Source organism: Phaenicophaeus curvirostris, chromosome 1 (genome assembly GCF_032191515.1).
Source record: "Phaenicophaeus curvirostris isolate KB17595 chromosome 1, BPBGC_Pcur_1.0, whole genome shotgun sequence".
In the NCBI taxonomy this organism is placed as follows: Eukaryota; Metazoa; Chordata; class Aves; order Cuculiformes; family Cuculidae; genus Phaenicophaeus; species Phaenicophaeus curvirostris.
The window spans coordinates 61,709,446-61,721,516 of record NC_091392.1 but is presented as its reverse complement, the minus strand read 5'-3'; the positions used below and the strand labels follow the sequence as shown (position 1 = coordinate 61,721,516).

Genomic DNA, 12,071 nt, shown 5'->3' with positions numbered 1-12,071 from the left:
TGTACCCATATTAGAGATAACATTAATAATTTATTTTAAATCAGCTGAAACACTAAACTGACTCCTTCACTTGATTGCTTTCTGCCTTTCATATTGAACTGTATCCAAATCATTACTTATTCTGACTCTGGTGGCATTTTAAATAATGCATTCTTGTTAATTTGAGAACAGTGTGATAAGTGATCTCCCTGTATAGTAGATTCTTTGACTAAATGATTCCTTACTTCCTGTACCTCTGTACTAAGTTTTCACACTGGCCTCTGAAATAAATCCCTCTACAGTTTACATAGCGTTTGTACAGACTGGAAGATAGATTTTGAACTCCGTTGTGGTGCCCTTTATTTTTTAAGGTTAGAGCAACTTGCTTGTGTGTTATAGGTACAGTGAGGATCCTGCCATTGGATCCTTACCATAGAAGAAGCCCTTTAGGTTTTCCAGAGTCTGATGGATTTGAATTCTGGATAGTACATAGCAGTAAATGGAAAGAAAAACCAGGGTGCTCAGTTAGTTTGCCAAGTCAGGGGTTTGGATTTTAAGTCTGTCACGCAGCAAAAATTCAAAGTACAACTCAAATGTAACTAGTACAGGAGTGTGACATCTTTGGAAAAACCAAAGGGTGAGCTTGCAAAATTCTGAATGACGCGGTGCAGGTTGGCAATTACTAACACAAGATGTGGTTTCGTGACTTAAGATTTCACAGCCACTGAAAACTCTGCTGCCCACTCCTTTCCTTCTTTAGTGCTGGGGATAACAAGGCCGCAGTGAGTCAGACCTCCTTTCCGATCAAAGCTAAAAGCTTTTTATTTGTCAGATTTATTTTCTTGTAACAACAAGCCGGTGAGACCCATTGTGCAGTTACAGAATTTCAGCAGTGATGTAGTCTTGCATCTGTTAAAGCTGATTGTGAAACTGAGTCTTCATATTTAACTACTTTTGTATATACAGTGAGTTGCAATGTAAAAACAAGTATTAAAACACTCTCAGTAACCAGTTGGTTTCATTGCCACCAATTCATGTAACTTCAGAATTGTCAGCTTTTCTCTTCTTGGAGATAAGAGAAGCATGTCTTAGGGAGAGCAGTCTAGTCTTTGGAACACGAAAATGCCACAGCAGTTTTGTCAGAAGCAATTTGTGGTGCTACAAAAATGAATGATCAAAAGATTCATTAAAGTAGCACTTAGGGAAAAACCAACAGCACTGTTCCGTTTTATTTCAAAATGGAATTTGAATAATTCTTATTCTGACATTTAGTGATAATGTTGAAAGGCACTAACTTGCAAAATATGATTTAATTTAGTTTAGAACTGATGGTATTACTCAGCCTCTTGTATGTCTTGCTTAGGTGGTAAGAACTACACAGCTGGTCTCATTTTGGACTTGATGTGTGAGTTTAAGAAGTCGTAGCTTTCTAAAAACATGGAAAAGCTTGAAATAAGCTAACATGAAACAGACTAACGCCATGATGCAAGAGTAACTCTTCATCTGGTTGGTCAGATTCTGCTCACTGTTGACACAAATGCAGCTCTGGGTCTCTAGATTACTTCAACAGTTACAGGGTATCACCAAGTTCTGCTAAAGACTGGGGAGAACAGGAGGACAAAATGTACTTGCTTTGTACTCTCCCACAGGCTTTTTGACGCTGTCAGAGTTTTTTTAATTATTGTATTAATTATGTCACTTTTTCAAAATGACAGGCCTTTAGATGCTTTCTGGTTATGCCCATTGCATTGATGTCTATTGATTGGGAGAGTCTGCAAGTGAAACACAGACTGGCTGAGGTTGATGGATATGGAACTGTTGGAATGGGTCCAGAGGAGGGTCACAAAATTGATCAGAGGGCTGGAGCCCTGAGAGAGTTGGGGTTGTTCAGCCTGGAGAGGAGAGGAGAAGGCTGTGGGGAAACCTTATAGCGACTTTCCAGTACCTGAAGGGTCTACAGGAAAGCTGGGGAGGGACTTTTTACAAGGGCATGTAGTGATAGGATGAGGAGGAATGACTTTAAACTGGAAGAGGGGAGATTTAGATGAGACATTAGGAAGGAATTCCTCGTAATGAGGGTGGTGAGGCACTGGAACAGATTGTCTTGGGAAGCTGTGGCTGCCCCATCCCTGGAGGTGTTCAGGGTCAGGTTGGATGGCAGTTGGCTTGGAACTAGATGATCTTTAACATCCCTTCCAACCCAAACTGTTCTGTGATTCTGTGGTATAAACAAGGCAGGTTTATTAGTGTGATGGGACTGTCATTTGGTCTGTGGAAATCTCTGAAAATTAAGTGGCTCCCAATGACTGACGGTGGAGCTTAAAAATAAAATAACGAAGGTATTCACTGGCATATTATGATTACTCTGACCTCTCTGCTTGCTTGTTCCAGTAAAATGGCTGCTCTGTTTCTCCCTTTGTGTCAAATGTGTCTTACAGGAAGATTATGAATACGTAGATACTCAGACTGCAGTACTTACCTGCATTATGCTTCTGCAATGAGTTATCACTTACTTGTAGAGTTAAGTTTTGCACTCATACTCCTTCACTGCTGCCACTTTCAGAAAACAGTTTTTTGCAAATACGTTCAAAAAGAGCTCAATTTTGCCAGCCTGCACCAAGGATGTTTTCTGAATCACACCGAAGTGGAAGACAGTATTATAAACAAAAGCTAAAGCTAAATTGAGAGTTGAGCTATAGATTTTGTTATTATATTGTTCTGAATTCATGAAAAAATTACTGTTGAAAATCTGTGACCAGTTAATAGATGGTCTCATGATAGGAATTCCTGTGTGTGACAGAGTTGCAGGGATTAGACAAAGTTCTCTGAAAGCCAAAAGTAAAGGCTGCTTTGAACTATGCCACTATACTACAGCAACATCTATATTTAAGTTCATACAAGCATTGCTTTAAGAACAAGTCTCTCTCAAAATATAAACTTCACTCTTCACTCTCAAGCATTTTTTGTATGCTCATTTTAGTCTTTCAGAACAATCTCATAATTCTGATCGTTATCTCTGTACTGTTTGGAGAATGAAGATAACCACATTTAGTAGATGACAAAAAAAAAAGAAAAAAGACATATTGTGACACAATATTGTGACATATTGTGAATAACATCTTCAGGCTGGGCTTTCAAAATAAAGAGTAACTGGGAATCCTGGCTATGCTCTTGCTGCCAAAGGCACCCGTATTTTCCTTAACCATTGTTAATACCTTTGAAGCCTGTACATCTTGTTTCTTTAGGCTTAGGTGACATTTTCTGAGAGTAGTTCCCTGTTGTGTGTCTCTTCCTTCCATTTTTTTCCTAACTGCAATAATTTATCTAGTCCTTAAACAAAGCCTTGGGCACGTATATTATATTTCCCATAAAGTCTGTTCTAAAAATAAACTTTATCTTTGCACTACTCTGCAATATGATCTCGGGTAGTATTTTTATTCGTTTTGGTTTACAGATGTTAGCTATATCCTGGTTTAAAGTGACTAATGATGCCTTTCAGTTTCTTGTTGTGTTGGTTTCTTTTCCAGTATCCAAGGAGAGCTAGATGCTGAAGCTGAAAAAATGAGGATATCCCAGCAGGATTTAATTGCAGTTAATGAATCTGTTTACACCCCGGATTCTGATGTGACTTCACCTGTTATCAATAGAAATCTCATCCAGAAGGCTGGCTACCTTAATCTTAGAAAGTAAGATGACTGTTGCTACCTGCTGGTTTGTGTGGTTGTTGAGGCATCTGTATTATTGTGGTACCTGTGCTCTTCAGCTCCTAAGTATCTTTACCATCTTTGGAAATATGTTTTAGAAGCACAAAACAAATAGGAGGCATTTGAGACTGTTTTCCCAAGAACAGAAGTTTACTTGTGGTTGAATTCACCTACAGGGATGACTTTCCTCATTCAAGTGGCTAAAACCTGATGAGGCTGGGTTCAGGTTGTTCCTAGTTCTTAGGGCTATTGAAAGCATAGTGTTTATAAGCATAAACAGCTATAATTTGTAGTTAATACATGTTTTCATAAATGGCCTCCTTTACATAAATAAAAGCTTTATGGATAATGCAAGTTCATAACTTTGAACATAAACTGTACAGAGAGTTACCTCTGCAGATTTTTTAAATTAAATCTTCCATCAGCTTCTGCAGGAGCTGCGTATATTGGTGGCATATAGTAACCCCATGTATGTGACTGAGCAAATATCATTTTATTTCTGTTTGACTAGTAACATTAATTTTTTTTTGTGAGTGGACGTGTATTAATTACAATATTAATATGGCAATATTAAAAGGACTACAATGTTAATAGGATTACATAGCTAGGGGGAAGATGGACTCTACCTGCTGAGGATCCTTTTCAAAATGATGATTCTTGGTGCTGAAATGGCTCATGGTGCTCTTCAGCTTGAAAATACTTTTTATTTTTAATCCAACTTAATAGTACTTTATGTCAATAGAAGTGATTCTTTTATTTGTTAACTAAGAGATACTGCAGGGAATGTTTTTAGCTTGGGATGTTTGGGATTAGTTTAATTCTTCAATTTCCATTAAGGCTTAGCCTCTGCTAGGAACAGGTGCTGCTTTTACTTCTTACCGGGGACTTATCATAAAACAAATGCCAGGGTTGAACACACAGTTCAGATTAGCAATGGGATATGTTTGAAGTTTGAAGTAATTACTGAATGGTCAGGAGTCTTTATCACTGCATCTTCTCTTTAGTAAAACAGGTCTGGTGACTACAACTTGGGAAAGGCTGTATTTCTTCACTCAAGGTGGCAACTTGATGTGTCAGCCAAGAGGAGCAGTAGCTGGAGGATTGATTCAGGACCTGGACAACTGCTCTGTTATGGCTGTAGACTGCGAAGACAGAAGATACTGCTTTCAGATCACTACTCCTACAGGCAAAACGTATGAGACAGGTTTTATTTGAGGACAGGCAGTCACATCTACCTTTTCAGATGCTGTTTCATGTAAAACATGCTTGCTGTAATAGTAAGCCTTTCTGGGTTTCCAGAAGGCTGATTCCAAATGAAAAGCATATTCCTTCTCATCCTCCTCAGTTGCCTGAGCAGCACATGCTGTATCCTTTAGCTGCAGCTTATTCCTCATTTTTGTTACTCTGATGGTTAATAGATACTAAAACTAGTAACATTCCTACAAGATGTGAAGTCAAACAGTCCTGGTGTCTACTGTTAGCACAATATGTTTATGTTTATGTTTTAGGGGTATAACCCTACAAGCAGAAAGCAAGAAAGAATATGAGGAGGTAAAAATATTTTCTTTTTGTTGTTATTCTTGCATACAAGTGAGCTTGAAAAGTTAAATTTCACTTTTCCCTTCCAGTGGATATGTGCCATCAACAACATCTCCAGACAGATTTATCTCACTGACAATCCAGAGGTAGGAGCTTGTTTCCATATTTCAGTCTGTTCTTTCCAACTTGCTTTCCCATTGTTCTTTACACGGCAATATAAAGTATGTGTGTAAAGAAGCTATTCTGTCTTGTTTTCCTAGGCAGCTGCTATCAAGTTAAATCAGACAGCCCTACAAGCAGTGACTCCCATTACCAGCTTTGGGAAAAAACACGAAGTTCACCACTCCAGGTAACATTCTCATTTGCATGGACTAGAGACTCTGTGCTCAATTGTGCTCTTTTTACAGGGCAGCAGTCACCCAGGTAGCCCTTTCAGGACCTTGGCTGTATAAGCCTGTGTGTTTCAGCAAATTCCTGTGCTTCTGATGTTCCCTGGTGAAAGCCGTAAGAGATGCAATGTATTGAGGGTAATGCTTTATTGCTCCACATCACAGCTTTGAAGCTCCTTGCAGTTGCCACTGAGATTTTGATGTTTCTTCAGAAATACATACAGATCTTAGTGTTTAAGGGCTTCCCTGTAAGGGAATGATTCGTAATGTGGATAATATTGCAGAGTCCAAGGTTAAGTATATTCTTGCATATTACCTCAAGCAGTTTCTGTCAGTCTGTCACAGGAATGTACCTTGCACAGCTGTCAGAATAATTAGTGTTGTTCTTCTGTGCTCATTCAGGTCAATCAGTAAAGATCCTCTCCTTCAAAAGTTGTTAATAATGCTCTAGGGTATGCTTATATTCAAACATATATTTTATGTATTGTTTCTCTGTGTCCACATGATCCTAGCCTCTTGCCCAGTGGGAATTCTGCAGTCTTAAGTATCAGAGTTGGCTTTCAAGCTCAGTGCTGAACTGAAATCCTGCTTTCAGAAGCAATATAATAAATAAAATAGGGCAAGTTTGCGTCACACTGACTTCAACATGGAGAGACTTCTCTGTGAGTTTTGTCAGAAAATTGTAAATTCTTACTCAGATGCTTCCTTCTAGAAATTCAAAACTATTCCAGATGTCCACCTCTCAGGGCAGTGCCTTTATTATGATTTATGATTCCCCTTATGATCGCTTACCGATTCCAGAGATTTGCTATAGCCATGGGGAATGCCAGTCAGTTTCTTTATCTTTTTATTTACAGTACAGCTGTTTCATTTTGACTACAGGTTTCTAAATAGTAGAGTATTGCTATCCATTTCACTGGCATAAGGAAATAGCTGTTTCATTGACAGCTAATTTCCCAAGTCATTTTTACATCTGTGTGCAACCAGAAAACTCTCTTGGAAGAGAAGATGCTGAGAGTACGCCCAGTGTACTACGTGCAGTTGTGACTTCTGTAGCTGTGAAAAACTTAGCATTTCTTTCTGTTTGAGAAGAGGTGCAGGAAGAAATTTGACCCAGTGTGTAGTAGTACTTTTTAACTATCACATTGTAACAAGCCTGTGGCCCAGTAAGATCCTAAAAAGATGTCAAAGTTGCCATTGACACCCATAGACACCAGTCCAGGTCTCTGCTGTTTGAATCAGTAATGTGGCTGTAAATGTGGACACTAGAGGGCAGGGAGGCGAACAACCCACTGCTGAAAGTCATTCCACACTCAGAGATCATACAGTGGTTTGCGTTGAAAGGGACCTTAAAGATCATCCAAATCCATGCCCCCAGCCATGGGCAGGGACACCTCCCACTGGATCAGGTTGCTCAAAATCTCATCCAACCTGGCCTTGAACACCTCCAGGGATGGGGCACCTACGACTTTTCTGGGCAGCCTGTTCCAGTGCTTCAAAACCCTCACAGTAAAACATATCTTCCTAATGTCTAATCTAAATCTCCCCTCCTTCAACTTAAAGCTCTTCAGGTTTTAGTACACCAGCAGGTTCATCTGCATTCAGGTTTAATGCGCCTGCATTTACTTTTTTCCTGAATAATTCTAGGTACAAAAAGATAAATTGGAGACTTTTATTAGAGTCCTCAGTGACAGGTAAATAGGCTGTTATTTGTATTTATGTATAGTAGTTCAGTTCTGCTTTGGATTTTTGAATAATCTTGTCTCCCTTCCAGAGCAAAGATAGGGCGTAATGGATTTTTTTTTTCCATTTTCACTTTAGCCAGAATGTAAAGAATACAGAAAATGATAAAATAATTCCCAGTGAAACAGCTGGCATTCAAGACTCCATGGAACTCATTGCTCCTGGAACACCGATTCAATTTGATATCGTACTGCCTGCCACAGAATTCCTGGACCAGAACAGAGGTGGCAGGTATGGCCAGAGACAGTGATTGATCTCTTAATGCTTTCAGGGAAGAAAATTAGGGATTGCAAAATGTGTGTTTGGTGACCAGAATCTGTAATTAGAGTTTTTATTCTTAATTCATAGGCGTGCAAATCCATTTGGGGAATCTGAGGACAGCAGCAAAGATGAGGAGCAAGGTCAGTGCTTCATTTTTCCAGATAAAGTTAGTCATGAGTTTAGACCTAATTCAGCTGTCAGCTATGCGGTGTCTCTTAAGAAAAGTAACTGACACTGTGAAGCGGTGTTAAACATCCATAGTGCAGTTGAAATAGGTTGCCTTTCAGAAGCCAGTCTTTTAAACATTGCTGCCTGTGAAAACAAACACCTTTTTTGTTGACAGTCCAAGCTGCATTCCAGATGAGGTTTATTTCAAATGTTTAAAGGAAAAAAATTTTGGTTTGCTTGTTTTTTGTCTTTTGTTCTTTTCTCTTTTTTTTTTTTTTTAAGGTAGCTGTTGACTTCTCTAGAAAGGGTTTGATGGATTGTATTATGATTCTGCTCATTTTTGAGGCTGCCTAGTATGTGTTCTGTTAAATTTACAATCTGAATCTCAGAGAGGCCCAGGATACAGCTAGCAGCAGTCATGTGTCTCTTTCAGAAGAAGGAGTTTATTCCTGCTGCCCCCTTTCCCTCCTCCCAGTGATGTGCCAGTAAAAGTCAGCAGTTCTGGCCTTCCCCTACGAGGACACATAGGGCTCAGACTCTGGCTATTCTCCTCTTGCTCTGTGCCAGTTCCAGCCGCTGTCTGGAACCAGCAGCCCCTGTCAAAAAACTTCTCACAGAACCAAAGCAGAACCTACTGATCTGAACCTTCTCACTTGCCTGGGCTGTCCTGTTGCAGGGTAGGATGGCTGCAAGCTGATTGACAGCAGAGTAGCTGGGAAAAGCAGGCAGCTCTGCACTGTCAGCAGCAGCACCAGCTCCTTGCGGCAGAGAAGAGAGGACAGGACTTAAGTGACTGCCCTGCTCGGCTCGAGCTGATGCTGAACAGTCTTTACAGTGTCTTGTGCAACGTAGACACAGCTGTTATGGCTTTTGAGCAGTCGCCTTCGGCAGGACTCATCCTGCTCTACCTTGCTCACCACCAATAAAGAGAGCCTGATCAAATGATGGCTTTGTCCCATAATACCCAATTAATTGTAAATAGCAGTCTTGTGGTGATAATCAAAGAGTGAGGAAGGATTTAATGAAAACCTCATTGGAACTAGCTGCGCAGGAGGCCAGAAGGACACAGAAGAAAGCGAGGAATGCATGAGGTTTAAAGATAAAAGAGTTCATTCAATGGAAGCTAAGGTTTCTGCACCATCCCAACTCTCTCAGCCTGATAACTTCAGCTACTGGAAAACTGAAGTAGCACAGTGAAGGAAGTCACGCCTTTTTTATCTTCCAGATTCACTCTTGCAGCAGATGTTTGTAGTTCGGTTTTTAGGATCTATGGCTGTTCAGTCAGATGAAACAAGTGAGGTGATTTATGAAGCTATGAGACAAGTGTTAGCTGCTCGTGCCATTCACAACATATTCCGTATGACTGAATCCCATCTCATGGTCACCAGCAAGAACTTGAGGTACTGTACAATCTTCAGCTTGTCAACATTCTGTTCTCTTCATGCAACTCGTGATTAATAAAGTATTTTTGGATTTGTTTTTTCAAGAAACCCTTTGAAGGATTAAGATCCTGAGATTCACTTCTCTTAGTAAAAACATCTTTTTTTACTGTATACTATCCCTACATCATCCTCCTGACTAAGCTGTAAGAACATCCTAGAAAAATTTAGAGGATGCAGTGGGGCCCTGCAAAGATACAGAAAAAGATGCAAAAAACCACATTGGACGATTCTCTTCTCTTACATGTGGTAACAGCAAGAGAGCTATCGCTGTCCTGCTGTCCTTATTGTCGCTGTAGAATATGTTGATACAAGACGTTCACTTTAGCTGGAGCGTGTTTTAGTCCATATGCATATCAGTGTTATATACACTGTGTATATATTATTTACACTCAGGACACTTACTAGATCAGTGGTTCAGAGAGATACAGTGACCTATACATGTCAGGTGGCTGAGAGTCGGGGTCTAGATTTGAACCTTGTCGTCGAATGACTTGAAATCACATATAAAGCATTTAATTCTGTGTATTTGTTTCCTCATCTGCCTCACTATTATAAAGCACCTTGAAATTACTAAGAAGTTTACTCAGAAATAATTTATTCCTTTTTTTCACTCTACCCAAAATTGCAGGTTAATAGATCCTCAAACCCAGGTTACACGAACAAGTGTAAGTAATTTTTGTTTGAATCTGGTTTTCTAGCAGATTGAATACTCAGTCACATCAGCTTGAACTCTTGTCCAAGCTAACTGTATGCTGGCAAAAAAAAAAAAAAAATTCTTTATTATACTTTTCTAGTTTGAACTTGCCACTGTGACACAGTTTGCTGCTCATCAGGATAACAGACGTCTGATTGGCTTTGTGGTCCATCTCAGTGAGGCTCCGGGAGAAGAATCCATGAGCGCCTATGTTTTTGAGAGCAACACAGAAGGGGAAAAGGTTTGTACAACATTCAGTGAAGCACTTTATTTAGAAAACAGGTCTTAGGCTTTTTGGCTTGCACCTATGGGAAGCAGTACTACAGAAGCAAGAGCAGGTCAATTGCTTGCCAGGAAAATGTGCCTTAACAAGTAAGTTTATGTCTAAAAAGGACCAAATTTATAGATAACACAGCAGCACATACAACAAGAAGGAAAGGATGTGATTGCCAATAGCCGCAGTAAGAGTTAGAGCATCTGTGTCTAGCACCAGCACTGACAATAACGTATGTCGGCTCAGTTGAGACATATTCAAAGACAAAACAGCCATTAGTGCTGCTGGCTGCTTGCTGGATATGATAGTAATAGACTATTAGAAATAAGGAATGTGCTGGAGGATTTTTGGCTTAAAAGAACAGTGTCTCTCTTAGATGCACTGGGAAAGATCCCCCAGGTTTGGAAGTAAAGGTTGGTGAATAAAACTGGGTTAAATACAAAGATTTACCAGCCAAAGTGAGCTTTGAAGCAGAACCTAAGCTAGTTTTATTTTTTATGTAGCTAGCATAGTGAATTGGTCTTTCACCTCTGCTTTTAGACCTGCATTTAAGACTAAATTTGCATTGACAACTCTATTAAGCAACAAAACCAAACCAGAACTAAGCTTTACTAACTTCTTTTTGGTTTGGCTTTTTATTAGATTTGCTATGCCATTAGCTTGGGAAAAGAAATCATCGAGGCACAGAAGGTAAGTTTGTTTCAATTCCCCAGGTCTGTGTTGCAATGCATAATATTCTGCTTTTCGCTGCACTGTCCAGGTACATCTGGTGAGCTTAAGAAAAAAGAACTGTCACTCTCCACTGTCTCTAACACGCTAATTTTGCAAACGTCATTTAACAAGGCTCCCAGGTAGTTCATAGAAAAATACATTTGGTTTGACTTCGCACTAGTTGAGATAAAATTTTCCCACCCTAAGTCAAATTCAGTACTATACAAAACCCAGTTGTTCATGTTTGAGAGGAACCTGTGAGCAAAGCTCACAACAAAACTCCCCCTAACTAACTCTTTGGGGTGAAGTGTAAATCACATACATAGAATCATAGAATCACTAGGTCGGAAAAGACCCACCGGATCATTGAATCCAACCATTCCTATCAGTCACTAAACCATGTCCCTCAGCGCCTTCTCCACCTGTGCCTTAAACACCTCCAGGCAAGGGGACTCCCTGGGCAGCCTGTGCCAGTGCCCAATTACCCTTTCCGTGAAAATTTTTTTCTTAATGTTCAGCCTAAACCTCCCCTGGTGGAGCTTGAGGCCATTCCCTCTTGTCCTGTCCCCTGTCACTTGGGGTCACTTGCTGTTTTACTTTTAGAATCATATTCCTTTCTCCCTTAGGGAGGGAACACACGCAATGTTTTTCCACTGGAAATGAATGGCAGTTACCTGACCTAGGGTTGCTAAATTCACCTGTATAAAAATGTTACCTTAATACAATACTATTTGCTGGATATTTTTGCTGCTAAGACTTCAGAACAAGTTGGGGAAGTGAGCTTTTAGTCAAAGGCAATAAGTACAGGTATAGTAAATTATTTAGACAGTTATTTTTCTCCTTGTTTTTCAGTAATTATGTCAATGCCTGATAATAACAGCAAAATAAAGGCTCAGAACGTATTACTTTTTCTTATATACCCAAGGGGTGGTTTTACTGAACAAAAAGAGGTGGTTGCAAAGCCTCGGCAAAAAGTACCATTGTGCTTCTGAAAGATTGTTGCAGCCTGCTCAACACTTTTGTTTCTCTTTAGGACCCAGAAGCGTTAGCTCAGCTGATGAAGTCTGTGCCATTAACGAATGATGGAAAGTTCATGCTTCTGAATGATCAGTCAGAAGAGGATGGAAACATGCATGAGGAAGGAGAGGAGTCAGAAGCATAAAAAAC

The 12,071-nt window shown here is 39.8% G+C and overlaps 1 protein-coding gene across 1 annotated transcript in view; it reads left to right on the top strand.

The window, feature by feature from the left end:
- The window catches only part of APPL2 (adaptor protein, phosphotyrosine interacting with PH domain and leucine zipper 2), a 36,401-nt gene extending 24,330 nt beyond the window's left edge, over positions 1-12,071 (top strand). The window contains exons 10-21 of the mRNA XM_069859713.1: positions 3,507-3,665; positions 4,688-4,876; positions 5,192-5,234; positions 5,312-5,368; positions 5,483-5,571; positions 7,433-7,585; positions 7,703-7,755; positions 9,009-9,183; positions 9,854-9,890; positions 10,020-10,160; positions 10,836-10,883; positions 11,938-12,071. Of these exons, the coding sequence (XP_069715814.1) occupies positions 3,507-3,665; positions 4,688-4,876; positions 5,192-5,234; positions 5,312-5,368; positions 5,483-5,571; positions 7,433-7,585; positions 7,703-7,755; positions 9,009-9,183; positions 9,854-9,890; positions 10,020-10,160; positions 10,836-10,883; positions 11,938-12,066 (1,273 nt within the window). The 3' untranslated portion in view covers positions 12,067-12,071. The remainder of the gene's footprint in view (positions 1-3,506; positions 3,666-4,687; positions 4,877-5,191; positions 5,235-5,311; positions 5,369-5,482; positions 5,572-7,432; positions 7,586-7,702; positions 7,756-9,008; positions 9,184-9,853; positions 9,891-10,019; positions 10,161-10,835; positions 10,884-11,937) is intronic.